Source organism: Malaclemys terrapin, chromosome 21, assembly GCF_027887155.1.
Source record: "Malaclemys terrapin pileata isolate rMalTer1 chromosome 21, rMalTer1.hap1, whole genome shotgun sequence".
Classification (NCBI taxonomy): domain Eukaryota; kingdom Metazoa; phylum Chordata; order Testudines; family Emydidae; genus Malaclemys; species Malaclemys terrapin.
Window position 1 is genome coordinate 19538639 of NC_071525.1, and position 19359 is coordinate 19557997.

The following is a 19359-nucleotide window of genomic DNA, read 5'->3' on the forward strand; positions in this document are numbered from 1 at the left end:
AAAAAATTCAGCCAGAAAATGAAAATTGTCCAGCTGATAATATAAAATAATGTTGGTTGAAAAGCGTTAAAAACTGGATACGTTTTGGCTACAAACTGCTACAAAGTGACCAATGATTGGCCTAAACGTGAATAATTTTCAGCCTAAACCCAACAATGTTTTGAGGCCAAACTATCAAAACCCAAACAGTTTTCAGAAAAAAAAAAGTGAAAAATGTAATGTTTCCAGCTGAAAACTGAACAATTTTTTGGCCCAGAAACTGCCAAAATCAAAATCACCTTAAAGCTGAAAAAAGTCACAGACTGAAAAACATTTGAGTTCCCAACTATTTTCAACCAAAATGTTCTGGAAGCTGAACAATTTTCAGCTGAAAACCAAACGAGTTCAGGCAAAGATCAAGCAATCTTTAACCCAAACCTGCCAAAATCTTTGCACTCAAATCTGGACAATTTTTAGTCCAAATCTTCAGAAAACATGACTATTTTCAGCCAAGAAATGAAAAGAACATGGCCCAAACCTGCTGAAAACAGAAAAAAAATAGTTTTGTTTTTTTGGGGGGAAGGGGGTTACAAAAATTGAAATTTAGGAGCAATGCAGGGGCCCTTGCTGTGAAAAAGCTTGAGTAAAAAAAACCCTGATTTTTCCATTAAAAAAAGTTGTGATGGAAAGTTTCCTCACAGATTCCCATGGAAGTTCCAGGGAGCTGCTGGCCCCTAAACTGGACAGTGGGGGTGGGGGTGGGGGTTTGATTGACCCTCTCCCAATACCAAAATAAAGGGGAAGGGCCGAAGAGAAAGCAGGATCTTGAGACTGACAGGCCCCAGGACCAATGCGGAGAGGCCAACACTTCAGGTCATAGAATCATTGAATATCAGGGTTGGAAGGGACCTCAGGAGGTCATCTAAGTAGTATACGGCTTGATAGCTTTCATCACCATGCATTTTTTGGCAGGATTCCATGCCCCATTTGCAGTTTTTGTTCCGCCCTCCCACCCCATTTCCGTTGGCGCCGAAGTTTGGCGCCGTTGGCCATTTTGATTTTTTTTCTTATTTTTGTGTGTGTGTGTTTGTGTTTGTGCGTGGATACATTGAGAAAAAAAGGTTGAAAGACTAGAGCGAGAGAAGTTTTAAAGCTGAAAAAGAAAGTTGGGGTAAGGTTTAGAGAAAAAAGGGAGAGAAAGGTTATTGGGTGAGGTTGAGTAAGGAGAGCTGTGAGAGAAAAAGGTTAAAAGACTAGAGTGAGAGAAGTTTAAAGTTTGGGTAAGGTTTATTGAAAAATGGTGATTGTGTAAGGAGAGCTGTTGTTAAAGGGCAGGTTACACTGGTCTACAATTTTTGAGAAGTCGTCTGCTTCAGAGATAAAATGTGCTATAAAATCATGTATTTTTATGTGCTGAATTCAAATATGACAATTAAAACAACTGATTGGCTACTGTTTCTAAGATATTTAAGTTTTTACATTTTATGTCTATGTATATTGTGTAGATAGTAGAGTTTTAATCATAAATTGTAAACCTAGGTCTTTTCATGTGTTTATGGTTGCTTGACATGATAATATTTCACCTGTCCTGTTTATGTAACACTTTAAAAATCAGCAAAAGGGTTATATAAATAAAATTTATTATGAAACAAAAGGCAAAAAACTATTATGTACATAGTTTAGTTCTATTCAGTGTCTACTCGGCGCTTCTTGGCTTGTCTCTTGTATTCATTAAATGGAGCATCTCTTGTCACTGTCCAGCAATAGTCTGCAAGCATTGATGGGCTCCATTTGCCCTGATAGCGTTTCTCCATTGTTACAATGTCCTGGTGAAATCGCTCGCCGTGCTCGTCGCTCACTGCTCCGCAGTTCGGTGGAAAAAAATCTAGATGAGAGTGCAAAAAATGTATCTTTAGTGACATGTTGCAATCAAGGCTTTTGTATGCCTTGAGGTTTTCCACCAACAACCTGTAGTTGTCTGCCTTGTTGTTTCCGAGAAAATTTATTGCCACTAACTGGAAGGCTTTTCATGCTGTCTTTTCCTTGCCACGCAGTGCATGGTCAAATGCATCATCTTGAAGAAGTTCACGAATCTGAGGACCAACAAAGACACCTTCCTTTATCTTAGCTTTACTTAACCTTTGAAATTTTCCATGGAGGTACTTGAAAGCTGCTTGTGTTTTGTCAATGGCCTTGACAAAGTTCTTCATCAGACCCAGCTTGATGTGTAAGGGTGGTAACAAAATCTTCCTTGATTCAACAAGTGGTGGATGCTAAACACTTTTCCTCCCAGGCCCTCGGAGTGGCCAATCTTTCTTGATGTAGTGGGAATCTCTTGCACGACTATCCCATTCTCAGAGAAAACAGCAGTACTTTGTGTATTCAGTCTGCAGACCAAGCAAGAGAGCAACAACCTTCAAATCGCCACAAAGCTGCCACTGATGTTGGTCATAGTTTATGCACCTCAAAAGTTGTTTCATGTTGTCATAGGTTTCCTCCATATGGACTGCATGACCAACTGGAATTGATGGCAAAACATTGCCATTATGCAGTAAAACAGCTTTAAGACTCGTCTTCGATGAATCAATGAACAGTCTCCACTCATCTGGATCGTGAACGATGTTGAGGGCTGCCATCACACCATCGATGTTGTTGCAGGCTACAAGATCACCTTCCATGAAGAAGAATGGGACAAGATCCTTTTGACGGTCACGGAACATGGAAACCCTAACATCACCTGCCAGGAGATTCCACTGCTGTAGTCTGGAGCCCAACAGCTCTGCCTTACTCTTGGGTAGTTCCAAATCCCTGACAAGGTCGTTCAGTTCACCTTGTGTTATGAGATGTGGTTCAGAGGAGGAGGATGGGAGAAAATGTGGGTCCTGTGACATTGATGGTTCAGGACCAGAAATTTCACCCTCTTCCTCTTCCTCGTCTGACTCAAGTGAGAATGATTCTGGTGCATCAGGAACCGGCAGTCCTTCTCCGTGGGGTACTGGGCGTATAGCTGATGGAATGTTTGGATAATGCACAGTCCACTTTTTCTTCTTTGACACACCTTTCCCAACTGGAGGCACCATGCAGAAGTAACAATTGCTGGTACAATCTGTTGGCTCTCTCCAAATCATTGGCACTGCAAAAGGCATAGATTTCCTTTTCCTGTTCAACTACTGGCGAAGATTTGTTGCACAAGTGTTGCAGCATATGTGTGGGGCCCACCTCTTGCTTTATCTCCAATTTTGTAGCCAAAATAAAGGTGATGGCTTTCTTAACCATAGTGGTTATACTGTGCTTTTGTGATGCAAAAGTCACTTCACCACAAACATAGCAGAAGTTATCTGCACTGTTCACACAAGTACGAGGTATCTCCGCTCACTTTGGCTAAACAGAAATGTGTCCCTCTGCAAAATCAAACACTGACAAATAAGAGAGCACGACACTGTATGATTTCTAGAGCTGATATAGGGCAATTTGTTCAGCAGAGTGATGTAAGCTTCGTTAGGATTGCATCATCCATGACTTCTAGGAATAACATGATGCAATTCATATCATGTGTGACGCAATACCAGCTTCAGATTGCAGCATTCATTGTTTTGCCTAAAAAGCAAGTACTGTCCAAACCCAGTCATAGATTTATTCATAGATCCAGTCAAAGATATATTTTAGTCATTTCTGGTTTAAATTGAGATCCCTTCCCTTTATAACTCACTTATCCTCCGCCATTCCTGAGTCAAGGGTCGTATAGACTGACCCAATAGCATATCTTGAAAACTTTCGGCAGGTCCCAGAGCATTTGCACCCCCATTGGTGGCTGAACTGACCGTGTAGCCCCAGTCTCTGCTGCCTAATTTCCCCACTAGGGATATTTCTAACCTAATCATAAGGCACGGAGCGGCTTCCATATGAGGAAAGACTAAAACAAGAGGATGTACTTTTTCCCGCAGTGCACAATTAACCTGTGGAACTCATTGCTATGGGATGTGGGGATGATCAAAAGCACAGCAGGGTTCAAAAAAGAACTAGATCTGTTCCGGGAGGATAGGGCCATCAATGGCGTTTAGCCAAGATCGTCAGGGACACAACCCCCAGCTCTGGGTGTCCCTAAACCTCTGACTGCCAGAAGCCAGGAGGGGAAGACAGGGGTGGGTCTGTCCTAAATTACTGTGTTCTGTGCACCACCCCTGAAGTTCTGAAGTTCTGGTTGTGCCACTGTCGGGGACAGGGCACCGGACTAGCTGTGGCCGCTCTTATGTTCTTACCTGGCTTCTTGATGGTCCTACCCATGAGAATCACATTTTCCCTCCATTGAAAAAAATAAATAAAATTCCAGAGAGTTTGGTCTCCAGTGTGTTTTATTCAATGCAACAATATCAAGGGGATATGAGTCCATGCGGGAGCTGAGAACCCCCGGAGGGGAGAGGGGCTAACGCAGGCTCCAGGGGTGGATTTCAGTGCGGTGTGGCTGTTTCACCGGGTGGGGAATTAAGAGCGAAGTGTCATCAGGAAGAGGCCAGCAAAGGCTGCAAGGAGAAACCCGGCTGGTCCTGGAGCCACGCCCGCAGCGCCGGAGGTTGTGGTTGTTGAAGTCATGCCCGCTGTACGGGAGGTCGTGGCTGCTGGAGCCACGCTCGGAGCATTGGAGGCCACGGTTTCCAGAGGCACGCCTGTCGCGTTGGGGGCCCCGGGTCCTGGAGGCGCATCTGTCACGTTGGGGGCCCCAGGTCCCGGAGGTGCCACCGTGGCGTTGGGGGCCCCGGGTCCCGAAGGCGCGTTCGTCGCATTGGAGGCCACGGGTCCCGGAGGCGCATCCGTCATGTTGGAGGCCCAAGGTCCCAGAGGCACGTCCGTCGCATTGGGGGCCCCGGATCCCAGAGGCGCGTCCGTCACGTTGGGGGCCCCGGATCCCAGAGGCACGTCCGTCGTGTTGGGGGCCCCGGGTCCCGGAGGCACGTCTGTCGCGTTGGGGTCCCGGGGTCCCGGTGGCACGTCCGTCATGTTGGAGGCCCAAGGTCCCGGAGGCACGTCCGTCATGTTGGGGGCCCAGGGTCCCGGAGGCACGTCCGTTGTACTGGGGGCCCCGGGTCCCAGAGGCGTGTCCGTCATGTTGGGGGCCCAGGGTCCCGGAGGCGCGTCCGTCACATTGGGGACCCAGGGTCCCGGAGGCACGTCCGTTGTACTGGGGGCCCCGGGTCCCAGAGGCGTGTCCGTAACGTTGGGGGCCCAGGGTCCCGGAGGCGCGTCTGTCACGTTGGGGACCCCGGGTCCCGGAGGCGCATCCGTTGTGCCAGGGGCCGCAGAGCCTGTCCAGGAGGGGTGACCTGGAGAGGGGGAGAGACCCATAGGGAGGCGCTGACGGACAGGCTGGCGAGGTGTCCCAGGCCTGCACCATCCACCCTGCACAGTGACAGGGAGCAACACTGCCCCCCACCTGAGAGTGAGGCCACAGGTACCCCCAGCATCCCCCAGGTACCCCCTCCCAGTACACACACCCCTCCAGCATCCCCCAGCTATCCCCTCCCAGTACACACACACCCCTCCAGCATCCCCCAGCTACCCCCTCCCAGTACACACACACCTCTCCGGCATCCCCCAGCTACCCCCTCCCAGTACACACACACCCCTCCAGCATCCCCCAGCTACCCCCTCCCAGTACACACACCCCTCCAGCATCCCCCAGCTACCCCCTCCCAGTACACACACACCCCTCCAGCATCCCCCAGCTACCCCCTCCCAGTACACACACACCCCTCCAGCATCCCTCAGCTATCCCCTCCCAGTACAAACACACCCCTCCAGCATCCCCCAGCTACCCCCTCCCAGTACACACACACCCCTCCAGCATCCCCCAGGTACCCCCTCCCAGTACACACACCCCTCCAGCATCCCCTAGCTACCCCCTCCCAGTACACACACACCCCTCCAGCATCCCCCAGCTACCCCCTCCCAGTACACACACCCCTCCAGCATCCCCCAGCTACCCCCTCCCAGTACACACACACCCCTCCAGCATCCCCTAGCTACCCCCTCCCAGTACACACACACCCCTCCAGCATCCCCCAGCTACCCCTCCCAGTACACACACACCCCTCCAGCATCCCCCCAAGTACCCCCTCCCAGTACACACACACCCCTCCAGCATCCCCCCAAGTACCCCCTCCCAGTACACACACCCCTCCAGCATCCCCCAGCTACCCCCTCCCAGTACACACACACCCCTCCAGCATCCCCCAGCTACCCCCTCCCAGTACACACACACCTCTCCGGCATCCCCCAGCTACCCCCTCCCAGTACACACACCCCTCCAGCATCCCCCAGCTACCCCCTCCCAGTACACACACACCCCTCCAGCATCCCCTAGCTACCCCCTCCCAGTACACACACACCCCTCCAGCATCCCCCAGCTACCCCTCCCAGTACACACACACCCCTCCAGCATCCCCCCAAGTACCCCCTCCCAGTACACACACACCCCTCCAGCATCCCCCCAAGTACCCCCTCCCAGTACACACAACCCTCCAGCATCCCCCAGATACCCCCTCCCAGTACACACACACCCCTCCAGCATCCCCCAGCTACCCCCTCCCAGTACACACACCCCTCCAGCATCCCCCAGCTACCCCCTCCCAGTACACACACCCCTCCAGCATCCCCCAGCTACCCCCTCCCAGTACACACACACCCCTCCAGCATCCCCCAGCTACCCCCTCCCAGTACACACACACCCTCCAGCATCCCCCAGCTACCCCCTCCCAGTACACACACACCCCTCCAGCATCCCCCAGCTACCCCCTCCCAGTACACACACACCCCTCCAGCATCCCCCAGCTACCCCCTCCCAGTACACACACCCCTCCAGCATCCCCCAGGTACCTCCTCCCAGTACACACACACCCCTCCTGCAGCCCCAAATTACCCCTAAAACACCCCCCAATTGTACCCCCATGGGGCACCCCCTGCAGGTCAGGAGGACTATTCCCAGGTGATCAGTGTTATTCCAAGGGGCGCCTCCTGCGGGGTCAGAGGACCAGTCTCAGGAAGTGAACACGAAGTAGGTTCCAGGCAGCAGGAGGTGCAGGGGATGGGGCAGGAGAGGCGGACTTACCTGTAACTGTGGTTGTTCTACAGGCGTCTCCCACGCAGCAAGTGAAGCGTGTCCTTATTTCCATTCCATTCCCGAAATTCACAGAGACGGGGCCGGATCTACATTGGCTGGATGCCACACAGCCCTTGAGAACGGTTTGGGTATTCATTCCCACTGCACAGGAGGAGACGCCTGAGATTTATTCCCTTTCCACTCACACCCCTGTGCCATTAGCCTTCCTCCACCCATGGGGAAACTGAGGCACAGGGAGTGGAAGTGACTCCCCTGAGGTCCCGTAGGGCTAGACAAAGCAATTTCAGCACCTAAATACTGGATTTACATCCTCCAGCTCCCCACTCTCCTGCTGTGGGGGAATCAGGTTCCAGGGAATGTTTAACTATTTCATACAACGCGGGGCGGCTTCAACAGGGGAGACTGAGAAACCCACCCAGATCCAAGGGCCAGGCACGACCGTAGGAGGGGAGAGATCTGGACTGAAGACCCCAACCCGATTCGGGCCGAGTGGGAATTTGAAGTTGGCTTCCCCAGGGTCCAGCTGAGTTCCTAGCCACTGGGGTCTCCTGGCAGCCCCTCCTCCACAGCCGTCATTCGCAAGGAAGGGCTGACCCGGGCCAGACCCCGGATTCCCGGCTGTGTATCCCAAGCAGAGCTGGGCGCCTCTGTGAAGCCAAACTCCGGGTGAGGGGCGGGGCTTAGGCCACACCCCTCTCCTCGGAATTTCCTATTGGCTTGCTTAGGCGGCTGCCTTCTCGGCGTGCTGGCTTGGGCAGATCCCCTCCTCAGGTACCTCCCTCTCCCCATGCACCGTACAGGGAGCCGGGCCCCGACCCACTGGCTGGCAAGTCACCTGGGGGTTCGGCATCGCAGTGCTAAGCCAAAGGCCCCGTTGGGGAGCTAGCCACAGGGTCTGCAATAGAACCCAGGCATCCTGGCTCCTTAACCACTGCTCAGACCCACCCACCCCACGCCCTTCCCAGAGCTGGGACTAGGATAGAACCCAGGCGTCCTGGCTTCCCACCATCTTCACTGACCCATGTTGGGTCGGGTCCCTCTCACCTACCCCATGTCATTTCTGTCAGAGCGACACCACAGGAGTCTTGCCCATCAAGGCAGGTCTGTAGGTTGCCCGTGCAGCTGGTTCCTGGTCCGTCGCAAACCTCACACTGCAGACAGGCCCCTGGGGACGGAGAGAGAACATGAGCCACCTGGATTTGTCCCTCCCTCACCTTCCCCTGGGCTCTATGGGGAATCTCTGTACAGCGCCCTGGGGTCCCTCATCCACTGCACTGCCCCAGTTCGGTCCCTCATCCCCACGGGCTACAGACATTTCACGCTGCTCGGAAGCTGCATCTCCCCAGGTTTGCTGCAGATTTTATTTCCCCAGTGGGTTTTCCCACCTCACAAATCCCAGAGAGATCCCAGCGGGTGTGAGCCGGTGTCGCTCTCAGCAAGGGCCGAGTCACACCTGCCACTGACTCCAGTGCAGCTGGGCCCCCCTGACACCGGATGGGCCCTGCCCCATTGACTCCAGTGCAGCTGCACCCCCCTGACACCGGCTGGGCCCTGCCCCACTGAGTCCAGTGCAGCTGCACCCCCCTGACACCGGCTGGGCCGTGGCCCCACTGAGTCCAGTGCAGCTGCACCCCCCTGACACCGGATGGGCCCTGCCCCACTGACTCCAGTGCAGCTGCACCCCCCTGACACCAGCTGGGCCCTGCCCCATTGACTCCAGTGCAGCTGCACCCCCCTGACACCGGCTGGGCCCTGCCCCACTGACTCCAGTGCAGCTGGGCCCCCCTGACACCGGCTGGGCCCTGCCCCACTGACTCCAGTGCAGTTGCGCCCCCCTGACACCGGCTGGGCCGTGGCCCCATTGACTCCAGTGCAGCTGCACCCCCCTGACACCGGCTGGGCCCTGCCCCACTGACTCCAGTGCAGCTGCACCCCCCTGACACCGGCTGGGCCCTGCCCCACTGACTCCAGTGCAGCTGCACCCCCCTGACACCGGCTGGGCCCTGCCCCATTGACTCCAGTGCAGCTGCACCCCCCTGACACCGGCTGGGCCCTGCCCCATTGACTCCAGTGCAGCTGCACCCCCCTGACACCGGCTGGGCCCTGCCCCACTGACTCCAGTGCAGCTGCACCCCCCTGACACCGGCTGGGCCCTGGCCCCACTGACTCCAGTGCAGCTGCACCCCCCTGACACCGGCTGGGCCCTGCCCCACTGACTCCAGTGCAGCTGCGCCCCCCTGACACCGGCTGGGCCGTGGCCCCATTGACTCCAGTGCAGCTGCACCCCCCTGTTAGGCCCAAAAACTGAAAAACATGTTTATCTCGGCTTCTGCTTGTTATCTCAGTAAACATGCTTATCTCAGTTCTCACTGTCGTTTCCCATGCATGAAGCTGCACGTATACAGGATGTATAGAAGATATATGGCAAAGGGGAGGGGGTTGGACGGACCCTGGGAAAGGAATGTGAAGGACGGGAAGCTAAACAGATGTATCCTGATTACTACTAGAACTGAATTTAAACAATGCATAGGTTAGCAGAATTTAGACACGCTAAGTTGTTTGTCTCTCTGTATAAAAGAAGCCCAGTTGTGCTTGTAAGGTGTGTTCCTCCCTCTGGCATGAGTCGAGGGGGACACCCGCTCAGCTGACTGATCAATAAAGAACTTGAAGCCGTCTTCTCGACTCCCGTGCCTCCTTGGGGTAATTGGGCAGCTCCAGGGGGAAACGAGCCCATTTGGCTAACAAATGGCGACTCCGCCGGGACTTCTCTCCCTGTAGAGGGCACTGACCGACGGCCGAGGGCGATTCCGAGGAGTGGCCACCTCGAGCTGTTGCTTTGCTCGGGCCTCGGATCGTCACAATCGGCCGGGGCGGCTGCGTCCTCTCTAAAGAGAACTCTGAAGGACACGGAAGCAAGACGGCTTCAGAAGGAGGGGAAGTCTGACTGCCGGACGCGGCCACTTCGGGCGGTAAGTGCGTTTACCTCCTGGGTTTGAGGAATAACGCCCCCGAGGTGTGGGTTGGACAGTGGAAATCCCCTAGGCAGCCTGTATACGGGAAGGTATGTTAACATTATTGTAGCTTTGTAAATGTCTTGTTGTTGTGTTTTTGGTTAAAGGGTAAGCAAATAACGGCCAATGAGTAACGTAACTAACTCCACAAGTCCATGGGCCGTTTTTAACAATTACTGGGACTTGGAGCAACCTCAGGGATTACTCTTGTCTATAGGAAGGGTAATCTTGTTTCTCCTCTTAATGGTGTGTTGGAAACCGAGATTGTAACTGATTAAAGGATCTGTGTGAAAGATGAATGAGTGCTGCTGACAGGTCTGAGGCTTAAGCTGACTTCAGCCGCCCCAAGACTCCTGCAAGGGGAAACCCGATGACCAGGATATCTTGATTGCAAGGGGGGTCAGCCGAACCTCGTGACCCAGCGGATATCTGAGTTAGAACTAGATCTATACCTCTTCCCCCTCTTGATATCTCTGTCTTGGAAAACTCTGGGTAAAGCATAATGGGGTCCGGACAAAGCACCTTCTCCTGGACACCCCTGGGATGTATGCTGCATAACTGGAAGGCGTTTAGACGCCAGGCTAATTATGGAATTGTATTATGTAAAGTCAAGCTTGTAAAATTCTGTACTCTTGAATGGATGACATTCAGGGTGGAATGGCCCGAGGGAGGGACGCTCAAACCAGGGGTTGTACAAGCAGTACATAGCATTGTGATCTGGGATGGGCATTGGGACCAATATCCCTATATAGATATTTGGCAGGACCTTGTGGCCAATCATCCCCCATGGTTACAAAAATGTAGATCACAAACTATTAAAACCTTAATGGCCCGTGCCCCTGTTAGGAAACCCTGTTTCCCTGTTAAGAAATCTTGTCTGCGGGCTGTGATTCCCTCTGCCGCTGATCCTATGCCCCCTCCCCCTTTGTATCCCGGCCTCCTGGCTCTGGTATCCTCAATTGAAATCCCCACCCCCTCCTCTGAGGATAATGGCTCAACTGAAAGGGGTGAGCCAAGCGACCAGGACTTTTCCAAACGGGAACCCCCTCCGATCTCTCTGAGCTCCCCGGTGTCTAACCACACCAGGAGCAAGGGTGGCCCGGTACTCCAAGGGCCCCTGCAACAGAATTATTTGTGTCCACTGCAGGAAACTGTAGCCCCTGAGGGTAATCTCACTATGGTATATGTTCCCTTTACCACTAGTGATCTATATAATTGGAAGCAACAGAATCCCCCGTTCTCGGAAGAAAGGGGCCCACGTTTTAGCCATGGCCCAAAGGAAAGGATATGAAGAAAGGGGGGACAAAGTTAAGGGACGGCCAGGGCCACCGTGGTAGGGGCGGGGCCCCTGCCTGGGTCGAAATCAGTGCGCTATCTGTAGGAAAGAGGGGCACTGGAAGAATGAATGCCCCCGGTGACAGGCCATGGGAAAGGAACGTAAAGATAAAACCCCGTCCCTTCCCATCCTCTACGACAGTACAGGACGTTCAGGGGAGGAGTCTTCCCCATAGGGGGGCTGGGGGACCCAGCGGCCCCTCCTGACAGCACAAGCTGCCAGCCTGGATCCCACGGTAAATATTAAAGTGGAGGGCCGCCCAATTGAAGCCCCTATTGATACTGGGGCCACTCTTAGTTTGCTCCCCCTTAATAAGGCTCCCCGAGATAGAGCTCGGGGACGTGCCATAGTCCAGGGGATAGAGGGACAAACTACAGCTTTGGAAAAAAACTTTGCCTCTCCTAGTAAAAATAGGGGACCGTCAAATTTCCCATCAGTTTGTTTGCAGTCCCTCCTGCCCCATAGCGCTGCTTGGACGAGATATCCTCACTAAATTACAGGCGGAGATCTCATTCGATAACGGGACAATGGAAGTCAGAATCCCTAAGCAACAAGCCTCTAATTACCAGATGGCTCTCATAAATGCTAGAGATCACTCCCTGGAAGCCAGCTGCTGGGAGGGGGGTGTAAATCCCAAGGTCTGGGCGGAGGAAGGAGGCGTGGCCCGAGCCAGGAATGCTACACCAGTGCATATTTCCCTTAAGGAGGGAAGCAGCCCAGTCTGAATTCGACAATACCCCCTTAAGCTAACCACTCGGATCGGGTTAAAACCCCTGATTCAAAAGTTTTTGCAGTGCAGGTGGTTAAAGGAAGACACGTCCCCATACAATACTCCAATAATGGGGGTGCCTAAGCCTAATGGGCAGTATTGGTTGGTCCAGGACCTAAGACAAATTAACAAGTTAATAGCAGAGACTGTTTGCCTTTGAGTGGGAGGATCCGGACACCCATTACAGGGCCCAATATCTTTGGACTGTTGTCCCACAGGGACTCACCTGTGCACCAGAGATTTTTGGCGGCCAGTTAAAAAGGGACCTCACCCCATTCCTGGCTAAACACCCTTCATGTAACATAGTTCAGTACTGCGATGATCTGCTCTTGAGTACTGAACAGAGACAGTCTGCAAGGAGCAAACTGTAGAGCTCCTCAATCCCCTTGGGGTACAGGGGTATAAAGTATCAAAGGAAAAAGCTCAGTTGGTTAAGCAGCAGGTCACCTTCCTTGGATACCACCTCTGCCAAGGGAGTCGCAGTTTGGGTAAAGAAAGAATCCAGGTTATACTTGATAGCCCTCAGCCCCGACACCCCCGAGAATTAAGGGCATTTCTGGGACTGACTGGCTTCTGTCGACTCTGGATCCCTGACTATGGGGGAAAAGCCAGACCACTATGAGTCTTTGACTAAAGAAGGTCTGCTCCACTGGAAATGGACCAGGGAAATGGAAAAAGCATTTCAAGAGCTTAAAGAAGCCTTGGTTCAGCCTCCCGCTCTAGCCCTCCCAGATTCCCGGAAGCCATTCACCTTATACGTTCATGAAAGAGGAGGGGTGGCAGCTGGAGTCCTGTGCCAAAGGTCAGGACCAACCTGGCGACCCATTGGATACTATTCAAAGGTCTTGGACCCTGTCGCCAAGGGGTGGCCTGCCTGCTTATGGGCCGTTGCAGCAACCGCTCTCCTTGTACAGGAGGCTGAAAAGTTTACCCTGGGGGGGGGACACTGAGGTTGTGGTTCCCCACGGGATGCCTCAAATACTGGGGACAGGCGCTGGGGAAAAGCATCTAAATCCCAGTCGACATACCAGATATGAGGTAGGGCCCTTGCTAGCCCCTAACTTAACCTTTAGGACAGTTAGCTCCCTCAACCTAGCTACCCTATTGCCTGACCCTTGGGTTTCCTATGAGACCAGCCCCACTCATGACTGTATTGAAGTCTTGCAACAGGTGTCCCAGGCACTCGGTATACAATGGAGGTTGCATACCCCCTGGAGGCCGCAAAGCACGGGACAGGTGGAAAGGATGATTAGAACTCTCAAGGATACCCTCACTAAACTATGCACAGAGTCTAGTTTAAAGTGGCTTGATGCGTTACCACTCGCCCTTACCCGCATTCAAAGGGCCCCACGTAAGGGTCTTAAGCTTTCACCATTATCCCGGGGTTCCGGGAGGATGTAAACTGGGAAATGGGGAAGGACTCCTTATGGAAACAGGTCTCTGGGTTGCAGTCTGTTTTGTTACAGCTGCATTGACGCGGTGCCTTTTCAGGCCCTTTCCTTGGACCAGCCCATGTACCCATTCCAGATCGGTGATCAGGTCCTCGTCAAGAAGTGGAAGCGTGACCCCCTTACACCACGGTGGGACGGCCCGCACACTGTCTCGCTCATCAGCCAAGCTGCAGTCAAAGTTCTTGGGAGTGACAAATGGGCACACCATACGCGGGTAAAGCTGTTTCTGAACCCTAACCCGGAGACTGAACTAGCGGAAGAGGACACCAGCCCTCTGCCCGCCCCGGCTCCGGACGCCCGGGGTGGCACAGGTGAAGACTCCACCTGGGAGTATCAGTACTTAGACGGACTAAAGGGACTGTTTAGAAAAAGATAATGAAATTATTGTTAATATCTTTGTTTATGTGCTTCCACCACTATTATGGTTGGGAAAATAGGTTTTTACAGCTGGGGGAGACAATAGCAAAATCCATTAACCTCAGTAACTGTTGGGTATGCGGAGGCCCAGGGGAATTAAATGAATGGCCTTGGGTAGCCCAGCCTGTACAGCCCAAATGGTGGCTCAGCAATTTAAGTATAGTCCACGATGGAACGGGGGTTTGGACTGAGGATAGTAGCCCCTGGCGACTGTATTCTTCTGGAAAGGGTATTCTCTGCCTTAATTGGACAAGGTGGGAGGGAGTGTACTTGGGAGAAAGCAAGTGTGATTGGACTCTATCCCCAGGGTTTGATTGCTGGGACCCTTATTGTCATCTGTATGACTGTTCTAAATATCAGGGGCAATGGAACCAGACCCATGTGAGGCTCACCAATAATAGTTGGGTGAAATGCTCCAAACAATACTACCCTACGGCCGAAGGTTGCAGGGCGGTAGGACAGGATGGGTTCTTTGACGCCCTATTCACGAGTTGCCAGGTAGACAATACCACTAGCAAGGACCACGTGGTACGGTGGTTTCAAATGGGCATGGCAAAATCAAAATGGAACTCGAGTATGGGGTTTTAAACAATTCTGGTCTAGCACCAATCAGCCAAAATGGGGCTGCGATTGTGTCTGGAAAGCAGGAGCTGGGGCGTGGAGATGTGATTATTGCAGTTCAGCTGATGGAATGGTGGGGGGACCTTTAGGCCAGGTAATCCTTTATATTTTGACCATCTAGAGGACGATGAGAATGAGGAAACCTGGGATGGCCCCTTTGCTAATGGAACCTGGGCTCTAAAGGGCCATTATTGGATCTGCGGGTCCTATGCCTACTGAAGATTGCCTCCAAATTGGTCTGGGATATGTTATGTTGGATATATAAGACCCTTGTTCTTTCTACTACTCCAGATGCAGGGAAATAAATTGGGAATTAAGGTTTAATTAGAGAAAGGCGGTTCGTGGATTCCACCCTGACCGCCGGAAGCTCCCAAACATGGGGGGCTCAGGAGTGGCCCCCTGAGAGAATTATAAAACATTATGGTCCAGCTACATGGAATCCTAATGAGTGGATCTCAGGGGCCAGGGAGCCCATTTACAACTTGAATCGGATAATTAGGCTGCAAGCCATCTTAGAAATAATAACTAATCAGACGGCTGCAGCTCTTGATCTTTTGGCCGATCAGTCCACTCAGATGAGGAATGTGCTCTACCAGCACCATCTAGTACTTGATTATTTGCTGGCAGAAGAAGGGGGAATTTGTGCAAAATTAAACGAATCTAATTGCTGTTTACAAATAGATGATAATGGAAAGGCGGTAAAACAGCTAACAAAAGAAATGAGGAAGCTAGCCCATGTCCTGGTCCAAACATGGGGCGGGTGGAATATGGACTGGTTCACGTCCTGGTTACCGCAACTGGGATGGCTCCGAGAAGGCCTTCTTCTCTTTGTACTCTTTATTACAACCCTATTAACCCTAGCTTGCTTAGCTCCCTGTGTAGTTGCATTAGTCTGACGAATGGCTAATCAAATTATACACCAACAAATGATGGCCCTATACCAGCCGGTGAAGGCTGAGGATTGGGGGCCATAAGGCTCTCAAAATGCTTTTTAGGGGGGAATCTTGTTAGGCCCAAAAACTGAAAAACATGTTTATCTCGGCTTCTGCTTGTTATCTCAGTAAACATGCTTATCTCAGTTCTCACTGTCGTTTCCCATGCATGAAGCTGCACGTATACAGGATGTATAGAAGATATATGGCAAAGGGGAGGGGGTTGGACGGACCCTGGGAAAGGAATGTGAAGGACGGGAAGCTAAACAGATGTATCCTGATTACTACTAGAACTGAATTTAAACAAAGCATAGGTTAGCAGAATTTAGACACGCTAAGTTGTTTGTCTCTCTGTATAAAAGAAGCCCAGTTGTCCTTGTAAGGTGTGTTCCTCCCTCTGGCATGAGTCGAGGGGGACACCCGCTCAGCTGACTGATCAATAAAGAACTTGAAGCCGTCTTCTCGACTCCCGTGCCTCCTTGGGGTAATTGGGCAGCTCCAGGGGGAAACGAGCCCATTTGGCTAACACCCCTGACACCGGCTGGGCCCTGCCCCATTGACTCCAGTGCAGCTGCACCCCCCTGACACCGGCTGGGCCCTGCCCCACTGACTCCAGTGCAGCTGCGCCCCACATCCCCCGACACTGGCTGGGGATCACACAGAATGACCCTTCATATAGAGTTGAGCTCCTGCTACTGAAATTCAGATCCGCTGCCTGTTACACAACAGACAATCCCGTTCGAAATGCCCTTGGCCTCTGGCCAGCTCTGAAACGTGCCCAGTCACGACTTGGTTCTAGTGATTTAAACTGTAAATATTTCCTCCCATTTCCACAATTGTTTCACTCGCTGTCACAGGGACTTTGTGACTTCCAGCCCTCTCCTCCTCGGACGTTGTCACTCAGACGCCCCCAGCTCAGCCCCCGTTATCCTGCGGCTGGTTTCACCCGGCAGGTGGCTCTGAGCTGTTGGTACTTTGGAGAAGTTAGGAAATCAGCCCCTGTAGGAACAGACCCCACTTGTAGTGAAGAGAGAGCCGGGAGCGTAGGGTCTGGTGTAAGACCAGTGGCTGGACCCAAAGTCAAAGCAGAGAGTTACCAGGTCAGCGTCTGGTACAGGAACTTGGCAGCAGGGTTGCTAATGTTGCTAAAACACGGTTCTCAAGAGAAGTACCAGGCACTGGATATTCATGTAAACACATTCCAGAAGGCGAGGACAGGTCCACCCCAACATAAAACTACCGTATAAATACCGTCCTGGGAGCCGGAGCAGGGCCACCCCCACCCCCAGTGAAGCCAAAGGTAGGAGGACAGAGTGATGGATGGACATGGTGTGTTCGAACCAACAGGAGAAGGTGCAGGGTGGGTGAACCGTCGGGAGGGTGATACACAACTTGTTTGTATCAAGGCATAAAAGAGAAATCATACGAGGGCACCTTTGTCCGGCTGCTGACTGAACTGTTAGGACGCTCTAACCACGCAGCCAGGACCCTAGGACTTTTTTCTCTCGCCCCTTTGCCGCTGAACTGAGACTGTGTTTTTCTGGGTGATACCATCCAGGTCTGCCGTGCCCGCGGAGCTGTGACGGCACATGGAAAGAACAGGCACGCACGCCAACTGTCAACTCCACTCACCCATAGCCAGGAGAGCAGCGAGGATGCAGGTGGCAAGAGAAGCCTCCATGGTGATGGCGAAGCAGTAAACAGTAGATCGGCGCTGGGGTCTGTGGTGCAGCCAATTCTCTGGCCGGGAGATTGATCACTGAAATGAGATCAGACGAGGGATGGCACATGCATGAGCCCATTGATAAGGTGGGTGAAACCACAGAGCTATTTGCCACAGTTCTGGGCTAGCCGCACCTCCGACCCCTTCGTGGCTGGTATGTTTGTGGCACCCACACAGATAAGTCAGAGACAAACCTCAAATGCTCCTGCTGGAAGGTAGCGGCGTAAGGTGACTCTGTTTCTGGGAATCCAGAATGATCACACACAAGAACCAAAAACAAGAGGGAGACAAAGCAGGCTGCTCCCTATGGTGGTGAGAGACAACTCAGCCCACCTTGTTCTAGGCTGGTTCTTTGCAGGCTGCCTGTGGTCCCACACTTCCCCGCAGAGCTCCCAGACTGCCAGCAGGACCAGGAAACTCCACTCCCCCAACCCAAGCACTCTTAAAGTGATAGCTTGCCACTACAAACAGTCCTCAATACACAATGCCCAGCTCCCTGCAAAGCAGCTCTCAGCCATGCACTGCTTTTAACAGTGGAGGGATCCCAGGGCCCGGGCCAGGACAAACCCTAATCCTTCTTCCAGAGCCAAATTCCTTCTGTGCCCCCTCCCCACAGACCAGGGCCTGGGACCCCTGCACAATCACCCCAGGTTCCCCAGGGGGAGGAGGAATTTTACTGACCCCCTCCCCCACACTGAGTGGGGATTTTGCTCCCCACGCCACACAGCTGTGACACCTCCCGCACCCACTTGGGGTCATTCATGTTCGCACAGACCATCAGGCAGCCATAGAGTGGGGGGAGGCATCCCCTCTCCCTCCTGGGGGCAGCGACCTCTGCCCTCTCCCTCCCACCCCTGTGCACTGCGCTTGGACACGTCCCACCTTTGGCAGGTGTCATGGCATTGCCAATGCTTTGCAGCTGCCTCAGTTTCCCCACCTGTGGTTGGGAGCTCAGCCACCCTCCGGCTCTGTTCTGCCCCATGTTCCCTGGTAAGGAGAGGACAGAGCTGATTTCCTGCTCCCGGCTGAAGGAGTCCAAGAGTCTACATGGGAGTCAGACAGTCATCTCTCCAGTGCGGCAGCGGGCGGCTCTTTCACCCCACCCCACCCCTCAGTCTCAGGCAGCTGTTTGCACTCGCTGGGAGGGGAACTGGAGCACAATGGTGCTTCTCCTTTGATGTGAACCTGCTGCACCCATCAGCTGCCCCGTTTGCATGCTGGCTCTCGCCTTCATCAGCATTCATATGGTGGAGGGGTGGGGGTGGGTGCCAGGACTCCTGGGTTCTCTCCCCAGCTCTGGGAGGGGAGGGGAGTGGAGTCTAGTGGTTAGAGCAGGGGGGCTGGGAGCCAGGACTCCTGGGTTCTCTCCCCAGCTCTGGGAGGGGAGTAGGGTCTAGTGGTTACAGCACCAACAGACCAGAGGGGTATCACTTACCTAATGTTCCTTAGAGAGAAGTTTGCCTGGGGTGAAGTAGGTGGCTAATTCTGCGAAACAGAAAGGTGCACCTGTCTCTCTCTTTTTATAGACAGGCTTGGGTAGATGCTGTGATGTAATATAGAAACAAATAGTTTAGCAAGTTTCTACTGGTCATGCCTATACATTCCTGTTCCCCTCGCCGGCCCTGCCCACCTGTGCACCTGTGCACCCTGACAACTACTCCTCTCTTCCTGCCGGGAAATCCTATTCAAGCAGTGGTTTCCAAACTGGGGAACGCGTACCCCTAGGGTGTACATGAGCTCTCGTCAGGGGTACATGTGAGAAATCCTGTAACAGCGGATAACCACAGGAGTAGTTGGACCTCCATCTTTAGAGGGGCAGGGCCCCCAGCCAGCAGCCGCCGCTCTTTGGCTGCCCAGCTCTGAAGGCAGTGCCACCACCCGAAGGTTACAAAAAGAACTAGATCAGTTCCTGGAGGATAGGTCCATCAATGGCTATTAGCCAGGCTGGGCAGGGATGGTGTCCGTAGCCTCTGTTTGCTAGCAGCTGGGAATGGGCGACAGGGGAT

At 53.0% G+C, this 19359-nt stretch overlaps 1 protein-coding gene across 1 annotated transcript; it reads right to left on the bottom strand.

Moving 5' to 3' along the window:
* Positions 1 to 4461: 4461 nt before the first annotated feature.
* On the bottom strand, positions 4462 to 18892 carry LOC128827388 (mucin-1-like). The gene is made up of 5 exons (XM_054011236.1): positions 18789 to 18892; positions 17263 to 17389; positions 8142 to 8258; positions 7082 to 7234; positions 4462 to 5297 (listed from the first exon to the last, which is right to left on the bottom strand). Exons 2-5 carry the CDS (start codon positions 17309 to 17311, stop codon positions 4462 to 4464), a joined length of 1155 nt encoding a protein of 384 aa, XP_053867211.1. The 5' UTR covers positions 17312 to 17389; positions 18789 to 18892.
* Between the last annotated feature and the right edge of the window lie 467 nt (positions 18893 to 19359).

Excerpts from the sequence above, each read along its gene's own strand:
- LOC128827388 (XM_054011236.1), bottom strand. The coding sequence starts at position 17,311 with ATGGAGGCTTCTCTTGCCACCTGCATCCTCGCTGCTCTCCTGGCTATG. Across the intron at positions 8,259-17,262 it reads CGCTGCTCTCCTGGCTATGG|GGGCCTGTCTGCAGTGTGAG; the intron begins GTGAGTGGAGTT and ends CTCCGTCCCCAG. Across the intron at positions 7,235-8,141 it reads TCTGACAGAAATGACATGGG|TGGGAATGAATACCCAAACC; the intron begins GTAGGTGAGAGG and ends CCTCCTGTGCAG.